The sequence below is a fragment of the Momordica charantia genome (assembly GCF_013281855.1).
Source record: "Momordica charantia cultivar OHB3-1 chromosome 5 unlocalized genomic scaffold, Mcharantia_2.0 BLBB01000005.1, whole genome shotgun sequence".
NCBI classification, from domain to species: domain Eukaryota; kingdom Viridiplantae; phylum Streptophyta; class Magnoliopsida; order Cucurbitales; family Cucurbitaceae; genus Momordica; species Momordica charantia.
Window position 1 is genome coordinate 2,596,789 of NW_028275163.1, and position 20,895 is coordinate 2,617,683.

Sequence of the window (20,895 nt, forward strand, 5' to 3'; positions counted from 1 at the left end):
TGAGACAGATCCTAAGACTCTACAATATATGGCTGTTGAAAAGCACTAAAATTTGAATCTCGACTCCCAAAGTCCTCTCATCTCATTTCCATACCTGATGTCGCTTGGCCAACCGATGGTGGTTCATTCTCTTTCATTCATTTAGCCAATGCATTTTCTTGAATGTCTCTAGATTGGCAATCTTGCTACTGTTAATGATTCATTATCGTTTTCGAATGTATACAATTATAACCATCCTGCGATTATGTATAATCACAACTGGAGAATTGGAACGTAACAAATGGCCAATTCTCCAATTGGAGATTCAAATATTTCATTGAAAGAGTATGTACATTATGGTATTGCATGATGGCACCCTTCTCTATCAGGTGGTGACATCTTAAATTGTTATACATTTACAGGCAAGTACATCAATATCAGAATCTAATCTAGGTATAGAGGAACTCACCATCACCCCCTCCATAGTCCTTCCATTGCTAACATCAAAGATGACACTGCTGAGTCCCTTCCCTACCACGACGATTCTTCTCCCGACAGCAACAAGTTGACATGGCGGTCTCGTTAGAAGGGCAGAAAATCTCCCCACCGGAAGCCATTCCTTGTCCTCATTACTCCACATCATCAGTCTGGTTCCAGAACTTTGATCCAGGACATAAAGGGTCTCGTCTACGATGACTGCTGGACCTCGCCATCCTGAAACCATTTCTGAGTCGCTCCGCTGCCACATCCCACTTGATGGTTCGTAAACCATAGCATAAGCTTGAGAATCCACAGAAGAATGGAGACGAACATAAATCTTTCCATCCATCACTATGGAACTTTCTATTTCATTCTGAATATTTTTATCCAAGTGAGATTCCCAAGTGTTAGAGCATGGATCATATACGTCCCAAGATTGTGGATCACCTGAATTGGAGCATAATCCCCCAATGGCATAAAGCTTTTCATTTAAGACTTCACATGCAAAGTAGCACCTGAATGCAAAAGAAATAAGATGATGACACAAGCATTAAGGTAGACTGAAGAAAATCGTGCATAGGCAAATGTAGGTGAATACAATAAGCAAATCGCCACATGTAAATTTCGGGAGCATCACGATTCTGAATATACCTTGCAGATGACAATGGTGCAACCTTAATCCAACTGTTTTTGGAAGTATCGTAGCAGTAAACTTCATCAGTAGCATCTTCAGACCAACTGCAACCACCTAATAAATAGAGCTTCTTCCCCATTGCTTCAAACCCCATTCCCTTCCTCTTAAAGCTGCAAGTTGGTAAACTTTTCATCCGTTTCCAACACCTTTTTGACGAGTTAAGATCCAAAACATAACATGAAACTCGTTCAGACTTGTCTCTACACAAAGCATAGATCCAAGTCTCGGCAAGATGATTCTTTTCACGGCATGAATACCACTCTTCACTGCTCAACAGATCTTTCCATCTCTTTGAGACACATTTCAGATTATGATGGTATTTTCGAGGAATCCTTGAGAGGATGGAAAGAGCAATGTCATCTGGCAGCCCAGGCAGCAGAGATCGGCCCGGTGGTTGGATCGGTTCTTCAAGACTATTTGAACCTAAAACACTGTCCATATGCCCAATCGAGATGTTCAAGCCATTAAGAAACTCCTGAAAAGTCAAAAAGAGGATGTACTGCTCACAAATGCTGCTATTTAAGTCTAGAAAACTCAGAAGAACTTCTATCCATTAGAAGAATACAATTTTATGTTCCTTGAGCTAAATAAAACATGATCACCACCACAAGTATTTCAAGCCAAAAAGTTGAGATCTGAAATCATAACCTCTTCCCCATCAAAAAGTTCAAAATTTAGAAATTCCTGAAACAGTTTCACCTTTCAGAATTTGAAATCTAATCACCTATTAAGACCCACGTTCTGACCATTTTTGCCAACTATCCTCAGCTTGTCTAACTGTTTTTATCCATTCAAACGGGTCAAGCAGAATGTTTCAACCAGAAATTTTGCATCAGCAGCATGTTAATAAGAGATCAGCTTAAACACCATGGACTCTCGACCAAACCACTTCAGTTAATAACACCATAAACTGAAGTTTTGGGTTAAATGAAGCAAACATCTTCGAGGATTCCTGTGAAGTTTACCAAATGCACCGAAATTGTTCATCTTGAGAAACCTTGTTTTTCAGGACTGAAATTCAGTGAGATAACTTTGAATGACCAACTTTATAGCAAATTAAAGGGCCAGAAAGTTATTTTCCCTTGTTCTTTTTAGTTTAGTTTTACGAACAATAAAAGTGTACATTTACAAGCAAATTGAACATATAGCGAAAGAAAAAAACCAAACATTGTAACCAAAAAAGTTATCCACAAGCAATTCATTACGATTTCACTTTTTCATTTCTTGTTCTCCGATTTATTCTTCGAAGGGTCTGGTATTCCAGGACCTGAAGCTATCGTAAATCTATCTTGAAATTAGTACCGCTAACAAATCCACACTATACAAATGGAAAAAGCAGGACAAAGTGAAACCATAATTTGATCTCAAATACAACCAGCATTAGGACATACGGAATGAGAAGTGTCCCGTTTCACAGAGATTAACAAACAAATCAAACACTGAAGGCTATGAAAAGACAACAAACAAAGAAAAGAGTTCGCATCAAAAATCTTAAACAAAAATGAAAATATTGAACTCACAGGAAATTTTGATTTGGAATTTTACAGGCGGATCTGATGGCAACGGAGGAAGCTTGGAAGAGGGAATCAGTCGGAAGCACGCAAAGGCAAAGCTCTGTTTGTGGGGTAGAATTGTCATTAACGCTTCTGTTGGGGCCAACATATGAGTTTTGGGGGAAGTTTTTTTTTTTTTTTTTAATTATTTTATTTAGTACACCTGAATTCGTTACCTCTTAATCAGATATAGGTATGAATTATTATTAGTTACAGAGAAACAAATTAAAATAATAATAATAATGATGCTAGATATAGATTTTAATCCCTAATGTTAATTCTATTAAAAAAAGACACTTAGCTCATTGATAATTGGCATCAGCTCCACCTCTTGAAGTCATATAAAAAAAAAGTCATGAGTTTGAATCTCACCCTAAAAAAATATTTTTTAATAAGAAAAAAATGTCATTGAGTTGGGATATGCCTTGATCACTACGTTACATCTATGTCGACGAATTTTCTTCTCTTGATCAGCTTTTTTCTCTTCTAAATTTCTAAATTCTACATATATTATATTTACCTAAACCGGTTTTTTTCGGCACTCGGTTCCCCTCGACTTTGCATCATCAAGTCGACGTTCAGTTTACTTTTTCGATTCGGAACTCTTAGTCGAGCTGATGGCGAGATCTATTTTTTGTTCGAGGTGAAAGAGAAAAAGAGAGGAACCACCGCCCCTCGTATACTTGTATACACTGAAGTATACAGAAGGAGAGGAAGCAAGGGTCAAGAGAAGTCAGCTCGGTTTATGAGCCCCTTTCCGATTCCCTCACCCAATCTCATGAGAAGCAAGCCCAGAGGGCCCTGCCTTAACCTGTCCCCAGACAGCCAGCCCTCACCAGGGGACGACTTTGCCTCCCCGGAAGAAAAAGAGCCCCGCTCGAGGGACGACTGATCCCGTTGATCATATAACTGGGAGGGAACGTGTCACATTAGAGGTGAACGATCAAAGATGTCCTCTAATTACCACGATGAGGCTCCTTTGATTTTAGTAGACTAAGCTATGAATATGAATGAAGAAATGAATGCCAATTCTACATATATTACTAAGTATTATGCTGCATAAATTCAAGCTATATTAATAATTTAACCTAATAATAACATTTGTTCATCTCATTTATCTTGACAATATTATTTTAAAGAAAATTCAATTCTTACTAATAAGTCAATCAATTTTAACTAAAATTTTTAATTTTATTAAATTAAGTCTTAGACTTTTATTAAAAAGAAATTCAATTCTTTTTGATAAAAGTCTAAGACTTAATTTGACTAAGAAAATTCAATTCTTACTGATACATTTAAGTGAATGGAAATTATTGTGGCATTGTTATGGCTTAAAAATCAAACGGTGTTTTTTCTTTTTTTAGTACACCTACATGAGAGAGTGAAGTTTCAAACTCACAATCTTTTGATAAGATATATTACCTTAACGATTGAGCAATTCTCCTGACAAAAATTGAAGAGGTTGAATAGATATACATCATGTGATTGGAGATACAATATAGAAATGTGCATGGTTGGAGGATACTTGTAAAACCAAGAGGTATTGTGCACAAGTGTGAACTTGATGTTTGTCAAACACCCTTCGATATTCAAGCTTGCTCTCGAGTATCGAGCTTGATAGTTAGCTTTAACCGTGATGTGCTAGGATGTCGTGTTAGATCAGTATAGTGCAACATGCCACTAAATATACCCTTCCTACATTGTTTAAGTTTGATGTTCGATCTAATTAGCCATCACAAGATCGTTGAAAGGTGTGAAGTGATCTCTTGAGTCTCATACCCAATCGAATTCAATTTAAGCCATAACAATCTTGTCGAATTTATTTTAGACGATCAGAACATAGTTCAACTGGTTAAAATATATATCTACAATTGAAAAGTCAAAGTTTCAAATCTCCACCCTTACCTGTTGAACTAAGAATAAATTTATTTGGGACGACAACAATCCAATCTCACCCAGACCAAGCTACTACTTGATACTAGGTAGTGGCTATCCATGTAGATTATTTTTTATTTAGAAAATTTTACCAATAATAATGTTAGTATCTTTGTAAATTACTTGAAATTCAACCAATATCATATTAACAAACCATGAGAAGATTGAGAGAAAGGGGAGACATCACCACATCATCACATAGGCACGAAATAATACCATAAAAATTTTCTTTTTTCAGTTTAACCACATTTGGGTGACTATAAACATCCAACCTTTTGGTCGAGAATATAATATCATAGATTTAATCTCTGTGTATATGTTTTGAAACTATTAGATTTATATATTGGTTTTAGAGATACATAGAATAGTAAAACTACTAAAAAATGAGAAACTTGCTGGCTTCCAATACCACCTTTTATCCGCTGCCATCCATTCATGGCTGAAACAAACTTCATAAAACGTTGGGACTTCAAAATTGATAACGGGAATAGTTTAGGTCGACAACTACCACACTAGATAACACACTTCATAACTTCGAGGCGGCTGCTGGTTCTGGCGATCTCGCCTTCCGAATTAGCCCTTCTTGAGTCAACGATGCGACGAGCTGCTCATTATTTGCACAATTTAGTTCCTGACATAACAGAGAGAAAGAGAGAGGATATGTGGTAGCTAGTTTTGTTACCTCCCCCTTTTGGTTGAACATCTCGCCCGAAACGAAACCGCGAGCGTTGTAGGCGGAAGGCGTGTGTATCTGTTCATGCTTCTGTTAGCATTTTGTTAAACACACTCAAAACTTAATGAAATACTTCATTCGTTATACTTACTACAAATAACAGCCAGTCGTCAGCTCTTAAAGGCCGGTGAAACCATATCCTGGACAGAAACGAAGGCAATTGAGGCAGAAATTTTATTCTACATTTGTGACAATGATAAAGTCAAAGTATTTATATCTTCTTGTAAACAAGGTATAAGGAGCCCTACACCGACCCTTGCATTATGCTCATGACCCACGCTTTGTTATAGGCTTTTCACACTAAATACTAGTTCCAAAAGACAAGGATCGTAAATTATTAAGGCCATGTTTGATAACAAATTTATTTCTTATTTTCTGTTTTTAAAGATTATGTCAGTTTCCTCAATTTCTTTAGTATGCTTTTTTCACCGTTATTACAAAGATATTTGAATTTTTAGTTAAATTTCAAAAACAAAGACAAAGTTCTTAAAAATTGGCCAAGATGTTGAAAATGTTTCTAAAACGTAGATAACAAAGCAAATAAATATCGATGGTTGTGTTTATAAGCTAAATTTTCAAAACAGAAAACAAAAGAAAAAATAGTTATCAAGCAGGGCTAAGTTTTTCATACGAGGATTTGAACTCAAAGACCTTAGCGAGAGTATATCCAAACATGATAAGCCCCTTTACCATCAAAGCCGCCCCGGCGGTATAATGCTAAAGCAATATTTAGCATACAGAAATGGCTATACGAAACTGTACTGAAGTAAGAGAGAATTTGCCATGTTTAATGATGTTTGAGCTTCCCTTTCTATTTTGTTTAATTATGTAATGTAATCGTAGGTTGCAGCACCAGAAACATATAGGGCAGAAGTGTCGACTGTCAGCAACTAAAAATAACCCAATTGTAAATACATCACTGCAAATACTTACGAGTGATCCAAGCTCACGGAAGTTGTCCTCAAACCCTTCCTACGATGGGGATTCAAGCTTACTGAAATAAATACCAGATCAGAAGCATATGCTACTACACACCTGCACAGAGCAATAAATACCATAAAATATAATTTTCCGTGCATACACAACAATGGGTTGTATTAAATCCTTGTAAATTTTCACTATTTCCATTTTGTACTAAATCCTATATCTAGGGGCACTCGCTCCAGCCCCAAGGCCCGAACCCGAGAGACATCAAGGTTTTTGGTATTAAGCTCACCAGAAGGTTCGAACTTGAAACCTCTAAGCCAATATGACTAAGAGACCACAAAGCCCTTGCCAATTAAGTACATCATATCCATTTCAAGCAAGAATTTCCTGCTCGAGTAAACAAATTTCAGTCTCATTTGACCTTCTCATTTATGTAGGCAAGAAAGGCGCACACAGATTATCGCAACAAGAGATGAGAACTGTGTCCTAACTCCTAAGTTCTCATTCAATCTTCCCATCAAAATAAAATTCCATTCAGCTGTGACTTTCAAGCCCAGAATCACATCAGCGAACGAGCTTCTAATAAACTAGTTCCAAAAAGCATAACTTTTTATTACCCAATTAAGCTGGCTTACCTGTGCAAGGCTTGATCATCTGAAAGTTTTCCTCTTGCTCTAAACCAATATTTCACACTGCAACATAGTTCAAGGTGTTTATATAAATGAATTGTACCATCAAGTACCACAGCCAAACTATTAACTGAGATGTGAAGTGCAACAAGATTACCTGGGAGGAGACTTGGTCTGGTTTGTCGATTTGTTAGGCTCACAGAATCGTATCTCAATTGGCCAAGGAGTAAACGGCTTGGAAGCTACCTTGTTCCGGTACGTCCTGATATAATCAATGGTTCTCATGAGCTGTTTTCACTTTAGGGATGCTAGTTCTTGCAAGCCATTCTACATTAGATAAGTTCTTATCCAAAAATGGTGTTATCAGCAATTAAACACAGATAGACAAGCGACTGAGACAAACTGTTTATACTACACTGTTCTTCTTTATTTTTTAATGATAAAACATTTCATATGACCCAGTTAGCTTCCAATTTCCATATCAACCATGTAATCATCTTACCAGAAGAAATTTAAAACTCCTATTTTACAATTGATTATTTTCAATTACTAACTGCATATAAAATGGAACTTCAAATGGAAACCATATCTGGTTCTATTTGTATGCTGGAACCCCATCATAGAGATTTCAGTCATATTGAATGACCGACCTCAACCTCAACCTACACTCTGACCAAAATAAAACCAACTAGACATAATTTCACTAAAATAAATGACTACTTATTTTCATATCCAAGACAGCATCAATCTGATATATTATATTATCAAATGCCAAAATTGAAGTTTCTGGTATTGCATCACATAAACCTACCATAAAAAATGAACAAAGCAATGGAAGAGATAGGAGCAAGAATGTACCAGCCAACCTACATGAGGGAAAAGCCCATACAAAGTAATCAATGTTAATATCAAAATAACATTGATTTTACCTCGGAAGAGCTGGATCTGTTATGCGTCTCTCACGCAAGTCTTCCATTGATAGAAGCTGAAATATAATCAATGTTAATATCAGAATAACAATTCTCTGATGAAAGTTTCCATACATATAGGTGGAAAAAATAGTCACCGTATCTGGAGATGGCACTGGTGGCATTTTTGCTATCTGGTGGTCAAATCCTTCTTCTTCTTTCTGCAAATAAAACATTGTAGTCTTGGCAATCAAAGTATTGCAGTGAAAACTATAGAATAATGAAGTAGATATTTTATCTCTCATCACTTAATTTTCTAAGATCCATCAAATTCAAATTTTTTGATGGAATTATTCTGGAATGGTTTCAATGTTATAGGAATGTAATGTCGAAGGAAAGTATAATAAGCTAAGTTTCATACGAATGTTATGGAGCTTATTTTGGAGTTCGCTAAAGAAGATTATGACCCATGTTACTCAAAAATTGGTCATTTTGACTTCTACAAAACTCTCCCAGATAGTCTGTAATTTTTGTTATCGGCACAAATGATTTATTACCTAAACGTCCTTGGTTTTCATTCAAAGTTTAGTAATAGAGAATTACGAAGGTGTTTGGGAACTTGCCTATGCTTGGAAGATCATTCCAATAATTCTACCATACATATCTTCATCTTGTAAGCCTATGGCATCAAGGTACTTCAAATATCAGGTAAAATTCTTTTGGACTTGAATTCTCTCCTTGAATTAACTCTGCATCACTTAATGGATTTTATTAAATGATGAGTCAATCAAGTGCTATTTATCTTCTTAAACTCATTTACGTGCTGTATCTTTTGTGTATTTTGCTAGGGCAAGTAGTTTTTGTTCCTTTTTTACATATTTACATATATCTGATAAGCCCCCAGTTAAGAAACTTTATTCTAGAAAGAAGGGACAAGTGAGCGCAGTGTAGAAAAGGTGAAACCGTCAGGGGAGTGAACCCATCCATGGTACTAGTAGGGGGCATAGTGGGTATTCTATGAATAGGGTATATACACCCTGGGTAGAGAGGGAAGGAGTATCTTTTTTGCCATTTTGTCACAGACTATTTGGGAGAGACCCAGGAGCTCTCTAATTCTCCCTTGGCCCCTTGTAATGTCTTCTGAATACCAATAATAGAAAGCGTGTTTCTATCCATATCATCCCCAGACCTAAATTGATAATTTTTAGGAACAAAACTCTAGCGTGTTATACACGTACTGCAAAATTTTCTTCGATATTCATAAGCCATAATTCTACAGTATATATACTAATTCTGTGTTCATAAGCAGAGGCAGAGTTGCAATTAAATGAACGACACCAACGAAATCATGTGGGTGGGTGCAAAAGTAATAGCCTCTGCTTGCTTTAGTCTAATACGAAGATTCAGAGATTTACTGTCGTTCAAGCCTTGGTGCTAAAAAGGTCATCATCTATGAAGAGAACATCCATATTTATTTCTACAACACATGCAAGATGAGTACAGCTTACATATCATTTATGTCTATTCTAATAATTTCTGTCATGTTGAAACAGTACGTCCGACTTTGGAACCTTTTTTACTTTTATTAATTATTATAGAAGACGAGTTCAATTTACTGGAAGGAATTTTAAGCATAAAATGTACACAAAATTTAACCACAATATGATAAATTTGAACAACCCAAATCAACAAGCATGGTAAGCAAACCAATTTGAAAAGTGAAAAAGAAAATTACTGAACAGGTTTCATCCACGAATGCACTGATTTCTAATTACTTGAAATGAAGCGAGCAATGTAAAAATGATATTTCCTCTCTGTATTGCATCCACTCTCCGAGTAGCAAAGCTGTTTCCATCACGCATACGGTGAACTTGATATATAATTGGCACTACAAGAGCAAAAAAAAAAAGGTTATCATCTCTTTTTCAACTTCAAAATTACATTTACAGCTATCTAATTTAAGATTGTTCTATTTTTCTCACACCATCTGAAGCATGTCATATAGATATGGGAAATGGTCACCACTTTGACAATAAAGCAGGCAGCTTCTATAACTAAGCAAAGACATAGTTAATTTATCATGAATAGTCCTGCTCTCAAATGTGAAAGACGAGTAGGTTCTAGCATTTTGTGGTGACACGCAGTATGCAGTTGGGGTCTAGACTGCAGTAGGTACAAACAAGCAGTATATATTTCACACTCTCTTCAGTCTATCATCCAGAAAGACATTAACCGTAGAAGCATAAATAACCGAACACAAAAAACCCAGAGTTGAAGTCAATGTTGAAAAATCCACAAGGGAAAAGGAAGTCAGCCTGCATGGCTTTGGATGAATCATTAAGTTTGATAGGAACCTACACCCTTGGATGAAATAAACACTTAAATCCTGAAAGCTCCCCATGCAATGATTTTATGAGGGAATAAGTGATTCTCTCACTAATCGCCACCACCATGCAAATTAGATTAATTGAAATTGAAATTCTCATTGAAACAATTATGATGAAGATAAGAAACAAATATATGGATAAGCACACCAAGATATTTCCACAGATGAAATTATTCAGTTGGGAGTATGTTATCTGAGCAATAAAAGCGTTAAGATCCAGTATAAATAATAGTACTTACTATCAAAGTTCCCAACGAGAAGAAAATATACATGCAAACTATGGACAAGCTTGAGACAATCAAGAGTTTTTGATGCTGCTGCCAGAGCCTGCAATACAAGTTAGTAGTCAATTTATGTGTAATCAAGAAGCATTAACAATCTTGCTCTATTGTGTTTAGAGCCTATATTTTTCAAGTAATTTAGTTGATGTTATAACATTTAATTACAAGCAACAGATATTAAGACGTACTATTTGCTAAACCAGTAGAGTCATAAAAAAGAAGATGTATGTTCCCTCAAACTGTTTATACTTGTAAATATGTTGCCATGATTAGCAAATATAAAATCAGAAAAAGAACAATTTCAAGCATATGTGATAAAGCACCACGTTGACATCGACCCCACCCCCCTTGCAAAGAAAAAGGCAGAAGAAGAAAAAGAAATCATACCTGGCCAACTAGCTGCCCTCCAAAAACCTTTCCAAATTTTGGAGCATCGGGTAAAGTAATCCCCTGGAATATATTCGCCTTCAGAGAACCAAAAAAGACCCTTCAGAAATTCAAACCTCCTCAACATTTTAGCAATCATTTTAGTAATCATGGAAATAACTTAAGATTAGAATAAGTTCAGAAGACGAAAGAAATAAAAAGCAATCATTTTAGCAACAATAGTCAAAGAAAAGGATATCATATCTGAAAAATAAAATTAACTTTATTGTAGTTCTACGTATCAACAGGAAGAAAGAAGTCAACCACAAAATTTCTTACAATTTTCCTTTCATTCATTGTAAATTTTATGTTTCAACAGGAACAAGCCAATCAAAAATTTCTCTGATTTTCAGTTTAGATTTATTTATGTTCTTGGAATGTTTTTGTTTATGCAATAACGTAATATTCCTAAAGAGCTTCATGGTATATTTAAATAAAAGCAACTTTGATCTATTGAATAACTGAATTACATTTAAAATGTTTGAAGAATTTAGAATAATACATAATGATTTAAATTAAATATCATCAACTTTATTTTCAAAAATAGAACAAAAATTATAAAAAAATTTAAGCCAAATTGTAAAACAGATAAAGAATTGGTTCCTATGTAGAATTAATTCCCACTAATATTTCTAGAGCTATTTAGTTATGAAATACCAAATATATTTTAAAATAATTAAAAACGGTGAAATTGATTGAGCTAAAATATTAATGAGAAATATTTTAAAAAGCTAATTTTTCAGAAACAACTTATCAAGTTTATAATTGAACACAAAAGTATTTAAGTAAATCTAAATATAAATAAAAGAATTTGGGATATCTCTTATCCTAGAACATAAACAAACTACAGAATAAGAAGATTTGTGAAGTTCCTTCATCCTTTATTCAAGGAAAAGTGCTGGAGAAATGAGTTGCCTTTTTTTAGGAGAAAAAAAATGGTCACAGAGAGAGAGAGGGGTGGGCACTACTTTAGAAAATAAAATTGTAAGCAAGAAAAACTTACTTCCAGAGGCTCTAGGTGCAATATTTTCTCAACAAGTGCACATGTATCAGGAGTTCCCTCAGCATTCCAAATTGACATTGGGTTTAATAATGAATAATGTTCCCGAGGTAGGATCAAGCATGTGAGCTGCCACAATAAGGAGCACTTAGGAAGGTAAAACATGTAGATAGCATAACCTCAAGGAAACGGAATTTTGCTTGTAAAAGAAAAAGTGGAAGGCCTAAACGACCGACCTTAGACAAAGCAACTACATCAGCTTCTTGTACAGATGTTGAGGTTCCTGTAAAAACAGTTGATTTCATTGTTAATTTCCAGAATCATCACCACACTCACACATAGTGGGCAATCTCCACTCGAGATGGCAATATAATGAGTGTACACCAAAATTCAACACGACATAGAACATACAGAGATGGGTATTTAAGCAAAATCTAGCACTTGTTATATCAAGATGCAGAAGTATATCATGAAGAATGAACACATGAGAACAATTTAGTGGGAGCACCCAAGGAAAAATTTATGAAAATTATGAAATGTTATAACGTTATGTGACGTGATCCAGTACCAGGTTGTAAATACTTTCCACAGATCAATCCTACATGGGAAAGGGGTGGAAAAGAGGATGATTTGGGTACAAAATAGAAAGGAAACTACATGTTTAACATATATGACTTCTGGCCAGAAGATAACGTGGCATAGCATGCGTCAGATATATTGAGAAAATATTTACCATAACCAAAATAGTCATAACGCTTTAACTGGAATTCCGGACGATTTTCTTCTTCTGCATCAATGGAACCATGGACTTCAGCCTGCAAACCATAAGTGAATGAGCTTTTTCAGAACCCACTAAACTTCCAAAACTACAAGTTTCCGAAGAAGATTACCTCTCCCTCCCATATAAAATAGGCTCCAGCTCCCTTTTCACCCTCACGAACAACGTATTCTCCCCTCTCTGAAAAAAGCACGTCGAATTAAAACTGTGATATAAATAAGCAACTACTACGTTACCTACTAAATCTGAAGTTACAATATCCTCAACTCCAATTTCTTGTCTAATCTAATTAAAGTTCTCAGTTAAAGAATAATTTTATCATTTATATATTATCAAAACTGCTAAGAAAGTTTCCTAGAATTTTCCACATATAAGAAAGGAAACAACCACCATAGTGTTGAATTACACATCACAAGTCAACCCAAATATAGAAAAACTAGTCAATGCATAAATCGTAGGTTCAAATTCGCACCTCACATGTTTGAACTTTAAGAAGAAAAATTACACATCACATGCAACCAGAGGTCACTACATGCTAATCCCATCAAGTGGAAGAGCAGAATATTGATTGGAAAAGAGCAAAAGGAAACCGGCCACTTCATTTCATCAGCTGATTAAATGTTACTGTAGACCAAAAGTTATGAACAAATCGCAGAAAACAAAAGTTACCGTAGCTCTTAATGACAATTACTTCAGCTACTGCCCTTAGGGACGAGCTTGGCAGCCTCTGTAGCAGCGGAACGCATCCAAGAAACTCGATCACTACAAAATCAAATTAAGAACATCGAAATTACGCGCGGCGACGGGCGAAATGCAGCAACAGAAACAAAAACAAAATTGCAGAAGGAACAAAGAAATGATTCTCGATTCTGATTCCAGTAGCGCACACCTGATTCGAGGTCCATGATATTGATACTCCTGACAGAAAATCAATGTTGAATTGATGAGAACGAAAAACTAATCCGTTACGTCAGGAGAGAAATTACTGGATCGAGCTAGACGACGCAAATTCTTCCGGGCTCATTAGCAAACCATAAATAATAAACAAATTCTTCTGGGCTTCCTCTTTAAGTCAATAAAATTCGAGCGTAGAATTATACAGTTTTGATTTTTTTTTTCTTTTCTTCTTTAACTGTTTCTCGTTTTTTATTGAGAAAAAAAAATTATGTTTATTTTTTTTCTTTGATTAAGAAACATGACATATTTGTTAACGGTCCGTTATTCTCTATAATTTTAAATTAAAAAATAAAAAGTTTTATATAAAAAATAAAATGTAAAATTAAATATTTAAAATTTTTATTTTTTATATTTATTATATATTTAAAAAGTATGTGGAAACATGAATTAACAATAAATTTAAGAGAGACCACAATCATTTATTAACAATAAATTTAAGGATTATTTAGTACCATTTTTCAAATCTAGGATAGACCAAAATCAAAATCATTTATTGAAAATAAATTCATGCCTAATTGATTTAAAGACCAAAATCATTTATTAACAATAAATTGATATTTAATTGATTTAAAGACGTTTTCTCACCCAAACAAAAATCAAAGACGTCAAGATAGAACAAAATTTTCGTCCTTTGGGCAGGTCAAGGATTCAAATTTTGATGTGACAAAACAAAATATAATTAAATATGGTGGAAGGTGGACCATTGAAATTCACAATAATGAGATTTACGTGAAGCATATATTTATATATTTCAAATATTTTTTTATTAACGAACAACGTGAGAATAGCTCAACACATCTACTTTTTTCAAAATTGGAGTTTCAAATCCTTGTACTCCAATTTGTTGTACTAGAAAAAGGAAATCTCAACGTGTATCTTCTAGTATTGTAATGTAACAACAGAGATATGGACTAATTATTTTAACTTAAATACACATAATTGCTCTACTTTCGGAAAGATAGGACGACAGTAAACTGTATGGAATGGTTTTGGAGGTAGCGAGACAATAGATGAAAAGAAAAAGAAAAAAGCTTCAAATTGTGATACGGGTTATATGGAATGCGGAATACTATCCGAGAGAAAATTTCTCAACATGAGCATGGTTTAGTGATTAAAATATATTACTCATTTCTTAGAAGTCGGAAGTTGAATCATTTATCTTCACATTTTACTGTACTAACAAAAAAGGGGAAAAACTTGATGTGTAGGAACTATATGGTTTAAGAGTGTCATTTTAGTCCCTTTGACACAAACCATCTTTTAAGTCATCATATAATAATTTGAATTGTAATAATAAATTTTATATTTGAAAAGATTTTTATTTAGTCATTCATCCAACCTTCTTTTATTTCTTTTGTTTACATCTAATCGTCTAAAAATAGTTACGTTATTAAGATAGATGATAAGTTTGAATTTTTATCTCTATATATGAGGTAACGTTCTGATAAAAAAAATAAAAGTAAATTAATTTTTACTATAAACTTTTTAGTTTTATAAAATTATATCTTGCATTTAGATAAGTATTGTAATATTTAGCATAAAGTATTGTAACTCTTATTTTAGAATAGGTTTTCGTTTAAAAAAGAAAAATAACGATCGTTCACATGCAGCTTCAATGAATTATTAGACATATTTTTTTGTGTGAAATTGATGGATTAAAAAATGGAGTGAAGTTTATTTTTATTTTTAAAGCTGCAAATTTGGCATTTTGTATATTTGATAAAATTTAATTTCTGCAAAGCTTGCATCTCATTGAAATGTCTGATTCTTTTAAATTTTTTATGTTGTTTTTTTAATATTTATTGATGGCGAATTTTGGAGAGGTTCATGTATCATATGTCGTCCAACGACAAATGAACCTATAATTAGAAATCTCGACGTCGTTGGGGTGTCCCACCTAATACAGTTCAACGATCAAATCAGTAATTAAAGCAAAGGAAGTTCGAGTAGACACCTTAAAGATTTAGTGACACATTTTTCACTTACTTGATAGGGAGGGTCCTTCCCTTTTATAGGCGTGGATGGTCTACCAGGAAGGACGACGATTACAGGCACAGGGACACGTCGAGCTATACGTGGTTTTGTCGGTGAAATGTGGACATCTCTGAGAATCAGTGGGTGACAACTCCATCTGCCGGTTTGTCCCCTGCAGCCGCAGGCTTCAAGCTGGTAACCTCGTCACTCTACTCGTACAACTGATGGTAACACGTTCGTATACATGTGTATACATTGTCAATCGTATGTGGTCCCTCGCCTCACTGTCACCCCTAACGCTCTACCCAGCTCGGATTTCTCCCTCAACAATATTTATAAATGAATTAGAAAAAATTCATTATATAGTAAAATTGCATCACTTACTCCTTTATAATTATGATATATGAAGGAATGAATTGCCTAAATGAAAATGAATTAACTAAACTTGGTGTGAATAAATATATATTAATTAATTGATTATAAATAAACCCTTTTTTCTCATTAATTCGGTTTGTTTTCAAATTTTAGAGAAGTTGCCGGAATTGTACGAAGGCGATCCGAGTCTCCCCTCTTCTTGTTCTCACTCTTTGATTGAGACTCCTCTGCCTTGCATTTCATTCAGCGAGCAAGAATTTTTACTATAAAAGCAGACATCTTGAACCTATCCTTCTTCCCCTCTGATACATGTTGTGCTTTTCGAGATGTGCACGCAACCTGTTTGTCAAAAGTCCTCAAAGAAAAAATTATATGATAGACCCTATGGTCGAGGCTACTTCAAGCAACAAAAAACAAGCGTATTACGAAGACCCAGTTGGATTTTATGCTCAACGAGAAGACGTAATATCTTGGACATCTAAAATCACCAATTTGGTAAGAACGGGTCAGTCAGAAGCTGCTTTTGGCTTCTTCAAGACGATGTTCGCAAATGGGCACAGGCCAAATCATGTGACAATGCTGAGCGTAATAAGAGCTATTGACGCATTAAGCTGGGAATCTATGAACGAGGTGGTTCATGGAGGAGTGATCAAAATGGGTTTTGAGTCAGAAGTGGCAGTTTCAACAGCTCTTCTTGGGTTTTATTCAAATCGTGATATTGGAACAGTCTGGAAGTTGTTCTATCAGATACCTTATAAGGACATTGTTCTGTGGAGTGCCATGATCTCCGCATGCGTGAAGAATGGTCAGTTTATTGAAGCATTGGATCTTTTCAGAGAGATGCAATATCAGGGTGTTCAACCAAACCATGTAAGTATTGTAAGCGTTCTACCAGCTTGTGCTGATTCTGGGGTTATATCTTTGGGTAAAGAGATTCATGGGTTTTCAATGAGAAGGGATTTTTATTCTCTGGTTAACATTCAGAATTCACTCATGGATATGTATTCAAAATGTAGAAATCTTGAGGCATCAATTAGAGTTTTGAAGATGATGAGGAAAAAGGACATGGTATCCTGGAGAACTGTGACTAATGCGTGTATCCAAAACAATTGTCCGAGTAAAGCGTTTAAAATTTTTTCAAGGATGCGATCTTTTGGATTCGAATTAGGCAAAACAATGATGCTGGCCATTATAGCTGCGGTACTACTGGTTGAAGAACTTTTACTTGGCTTGGCTGTTCATTGTTATGCACTTAAAGGTGGTTTTCTCTGTTTTATTGCAGTTGGAACTGAAATTCTCCAAATGTATGCTAAATTTGGTCATTTGGGGTTGGCGAAACTTATATTTGACGAGCTTGTTGACAAAGATATCATTGCCTGGAGCGCAATGATCTCGGCATACTCTCACGGTGAGGATCCACTTAATGCCATTCAAACATTTAAAATGATGCAATCAACTAACGAAAAGCCTAATGAGATAACTTTTGTAAGTCTAGTGAATGCTTGTTCTTCATTGGGTGCTCAGGAGCTGGGAGAAAGTATACATGCTCATATAATGAAATCTGGGTGCTCATCTAATACACATTTGATGTCAGCTTTTGTTGATCTTTACTGCACACTTGGAAGGATAAAGCAAGGGAAACATGTTTTTGACGAGATTTCGACGAAAGATTTAATTTGTTGGAGCACAATGATTAAAGGGTATGGAATGAATGGTTGTGGGAATGAGGCACTCGATACATTTTCAGACATGTTAAGCTGTGGTTTGAAGCCCAACGGGGTGCTCTTCGTTTCTCTTTTATCTGCTTGTGCTCAGTGTGGAATAGAAAAGGAAGGCTGGGTTTGGTTTCGTTCAATGATAGACAAGTATAACATTACACCAACGGTGGCACATTATGCTTGTATGGTGGACTTGCTCGTTAGGCAAGGAAAAATTAGAGAAGCTGTTGAATTTGTGAAGAAAATGCCAGTTGAACCTGATACAAGGATCTGGGGTGCTCTTTTTACTGGTTGTAAATTAACTCATGGGTTCCCTGACATTGTAGATTCTATTGTCGAACAGCTCACCGCTATGGAACCAAACAATTCTAACTTTTATGCAATGTTGCTCGACTTCTGTGCCGAGGAAGGCAGATGGGAAGATGCAGACCGGGTGAGAAAACTGATAAATGAGAAGGGATCAATGAAAACGTAATAACAAGATCAGGTCAAATTTCATCAGGGAGAAGTTACATTTTCTACTTTGTGCTGTAGACCAGTTATTTCCCTCTTATTCAGCTCATGCCAAGAAATGGGAATATGAGTAGAATTCAGAATCACAAATGTACAAGTATGTTGGTCTTGATTTTGATACCTGCTTATGAAAGCTCGACATATCATTTCACCCTCTGTCTAACTTTTCCCCTTCAGTTGTGAACTTTATTCACACCCAAATCTAAAGCAATTATTTCTTTCAGATCGGAATCTGAATTACGAAGTCTGCCATGTTCTGAGAAAATATCACACACATTGGACTGAATCTAACTGGAAAACTGATGGATGCAGGCAAATTTGTCAGGTAACTCATACACAGCTGATTAGTAACTTCAACATATGCATGTTATTGATGATCATTGAATTTCATTAAACGTTCTGAGTTTGTATTGAATTTGGATGGAATTTATGGTCTTGGTAGTTTCTATTTACTTGAAACATCACCATACCATAACCTATCTATTTATGGCGGATGAAAAACACTGGAGGATATAGAAGAGGATCAGAACAACTTATAAAACTATCAGTTAAAAACATCTTTGGCCTTTGAAGAAGGTTCAAGCTATCCATACATAATTCATGAAGGGCGGCGGAATCCTTGAAGTGCTTCTTGTCAATGCCAAAGACATCAAACACACCAATTTATTTGGTACTCTCTTCTGTTATAGGCTTGTTATTCACTTGAAGCAAATTTTATTTGTATGTCATGTTTGTTCTGTTTTCCTGTTTTGGGGAGAGAACTGCTTTGGCCTTTTCACTCGGATTTTTCTCGTTCAAATTCGAGATCTCCCTTTCTCTTTCTGATGTCAATGTAGAGCTTGTTAGTATGAAAATATATATTGATGTTTTAGGTTCCCCGGCATATTATGTGACAGTAGAGTGCGGAACTCTTGAACATAGAACCAAAGTATCATCAGGTTGACTCCTCTTTTCCCTTTTCTCCTATGGTAATTTCCATATGCTTTTCATGTTCTAGGCCCTCATTATGTTCTGTGGACATAGGTAAACATGAAAATCCTTGGTGGAATGAGAAATTTACATTTGAACTCCCTTCATCCGATTGGAAGAACATAACTCATATCAAATTCAGAATTATTGAAACACAGCTCCTGAACAATGAACCTGTTGGTGAAACCGTGTACGAATCTTCTTCTCTCAGCAAAAATTCCAAACCTTTGCTTCCTTCTTCTAATAAAACTTCCCTATAAATTATTTTTGTGATGTTCTACATGCTCAATACAATCATGGCAGAATTCATCTTGGTGGGATAATTTCAGAGGGATACGAAAGAGGATTCATCGAAGTTAGACCAGCTCCGTACAATGTGGTGCTCGAAGACGACAGATACAAAGGAGAAATAAAGATAGGATTTAAGTTCTTCCCCAAGGTAAGATGCATATAGAAAATTTGCTTTAATCCATTTCAATGGAATGGTTAACTCTTGCTAATCTCTTCACCTTTTTCAGGAAGAAATGGTAGTAATGGAGGCAAGAGAGTGCATTTCAGATGAGAAGCAGCCAAGACAATCAATCTGTAGCAATGTTATGAGCCTGTGGAGGATTATATGGTTGAAGTTCTTATACCTCATTGGCCACAAGAATTCTCCCAGTGAACGGAAGAAGCAGTGAAATCATGATTATGTACTGGAAAATCATTTTCCCTCCTCTGCTCCTTTTTTTTTTTTTTTTGAGAACAGATTTTTCTTTTCATTTATTATGTAACCGATCAGGCGCTTAATACATCATATTGAATCCAATAGGTGTCGTAAATTTGTTTTATTAGTAGTTATGTGCTACTGTTGAAGCTAGATTCGGAGTTTAAATTTCAGTCAATATTTATACCGTCTCTGGGTTATATTTACGTAGTATTGCAGAAAAAAATCGACAAAATATGAAAGATATCACTGATAAGAACATAATATTAATACTGATAATTTTTAATAAATTTAAAAATGTCAATATATTTATTTGTTTATTTTAAATATTTGTTATGAATTTTTTAATTTTTTATAAATATCCTTGACATTTTTAACAACTCGACATTTACATTTAAACTCAATAATATTGTATCATTACAAGTATCATTACGCTTGTGTCTGTATAAAATAATGTATTTTAGAATATTATATTACAGATTAGAGGAAGTTAAAATCAGTGCTTACAGAAAACTAGAGCAAGTATTAAATCAATTTCTATACATTTACCAATCTGAAGCACTTGTTATTATTCCTTAGATCAATTATTCAATCATAAAATAAAAGATAAAAAAGTGCAACCATTTAATCATGTTTTGATCAATTTGATGAACCATTCTTTGCCACATTCCCTATTTCATATAATAAAGTTTTAAGCTAAATATTTATCGTTCACCCTTTCATATGATATATACAGCCAATAATGTTTTTTGGAACAAAAAGTGTAAGATTGGTATGTAAACAAGCAATGAGATCAAAGCTAAAAACAAAATAGTTATTTATGAAGCAAAATATACAAAAAGACTAGGCTATCATAATCTTGCACATTTCATAGCTAAAATGGTGACATTTTTATTTCTCCATTATTAGAATTTATATTTATAGATTTCAAAGACGAAAATACCCAAAGATCATCTTACTAGCAGCCAGCAGTC

The 20,895-nt window shown here is 34.9% G+C and overlaps 3 protein-coding genes across 7 annotated transcripts; 1 reads left to right on the forward strand and 2 right to left on the reverse strand.

The window, feature by feature from the left end:
• Window positions 1-242: 242 nt before the first annotated feature.
• SKIP4 (SKP1 interacting partner 4) lies at window positions 243-2,823 on the reverse strand. Of its 2 annotated transcripts, none has more exons than XM_022291836.2 (3): window positions 2,674-2,823; window positions 1,111-1,628; window positions 243-974 (listed from the first exon to the last, which is right to left on the reverse strand). In XM_022291836.2, exons 2-3 carry the CDS (start codon window positions 1,590-1,592, stop codon window positions 380-382), a joined length of 1,077 nt encoding a protein of 358 aa, XP_022147528.1. In that variant the 5' UTR covers window positions 1,593-1,628; window positions 2,674-2,823; the 3' UTR covers window positions 243-379. The 2 variants fall into 2 exon arrangements, with proteins under 2 accessions (XP_022147528.1, XP_022147529.1); XM_022291837.2 differs by lacking the exon at window positions 2,674-2,823 and adding an exon at window positions 1,878-2,667.
• A 2,031-nt stretch (window positions 2,824-4,854) lies between these two features.
• LOC111016341 (acyl-CoA thioesterase II) lies at window positions 4,855-13,789 on the reverse strand. The gene is made up of 17 exons (XM_022291712.2): window positions 13,599-13,789; window positions 13,379-13,471; window positions 12,822-12,889; window positions 12,665-12,746; window positions 12,168-12,214; window positions 11,935-12,060; window positions 10,893-10,970; window positions 10,464-10,551; window positions 9,614-9,726; window positions 7,997-8,059; window positions 7,860-7,915; window positions 7,088-7,192; window positions 6,937-6,993; window positions 6,308-6,409; window positions 5,466-5,514; window positions 5,324-5,392; window positions 4,855-5,245 (listed from the first exon to the last, which is right to left on the reverse strand). The coding sequence occupies exons 1-17, from the start codon at window positions 13,612-13,614 to the stop codon at window positions 5,168-5,170; spliced, it is 1,290 nt and encodes a 429-aa protein (XP_022147404.1). The 5' UTR covers window positions 13,615-13,789; the 3' UTR covers window positions 4,855-5,167.
• A 2,361-nt stretch (window positions 13,790-16,150) lies between these two features.
• LOC111016401 (pentatricopeptide repeat-containing protein DOT4, chloroplastic) lies at window positions 16,151-20,023 on the forward strand. 4 transcript variants are annotated; one of them, XM_088124615.1, is made up of 7 exons: window positions 18,204-18,343; window positions 18,471-18,571; window positions 18,689-18,916; window positions 19,119-19,184; window positions 19,270-19,405; window positions 19,519-19,654; window positions 19,734-20,023. In XM_088124615.1, exons 3-7 carry the CDS (start codon window positions 18,847-18,849, stop codon window positions 19,893-19,895), a joined length of 570 nt encoding a protein of 189 aa, XP_087980741.1. In that variant the 5' UTR covers window positions 18,204-18,343; window positions 18,471-18,571; window positions 18,689-18,846; the 3' UTR covers window positions 19,896-20,023. The 4 variants fall into 4 exon arrangements, with proteins under 4 accessions (XP_087980740.1, XP_087980739.1, XP_087980741.1 ...); XM_088124616.1 differs by lacking the exon at window positions 18,689-18,916; XM_088124614.1 differs by lacking the exons at window positions 19,119-19,184; window positions 19,270-19,405; window positions 19,519-19,654; window positions 19,734-20,023 and adding an exon at window positions 16,151-17,423 and having other exon boundaries at window positions 17,511-18,343; window positions 18,689-18,968.
• Window positions 20,024-20,895: the final 872 nt, after the last annotated feature.

Bases quoted from the DNA above. Each gene is read 5' to 3' on its own strand.
- SKIP4 (XM_022291836.2), bottom strand. From the start codon at position 1,592: ATGGACAGTGTTTTAGGTTCAAATAGTCTTGAAGAACCGATCCAACCA. The intron at 975-1,110 runs GTATATTCAGAA...TTTTGCATTCAG, and splicing joins GCACCATTGTCATCTGCAAG to GTGCTACTTTGCATGTGAAG.
- LOC111016401 (XM_088124613.1), top strand. From the start codon at position 16,325: ATGTTGTGCTTTTCGAGATGTGCACGCAACCTGTTTGTCAAAAGTCCT.
- LOC111016341 (XM_022291712.2), bottom strand. The intron at 10,552-10,892 runs GTATGATTTCTT...CTTGTATTGCAG, and splicing joins GAGGGCAGCTAGTTGGCCAG to GCTCTGGCAGCAGCATCAAA. The intron at 7,916-7,996 runs GTGACTATTTTT...ATTATATTTCAG, and splicing joins CAGTGCCATCTCCAGATACG to CTTCTATCAATGGAAGACTT.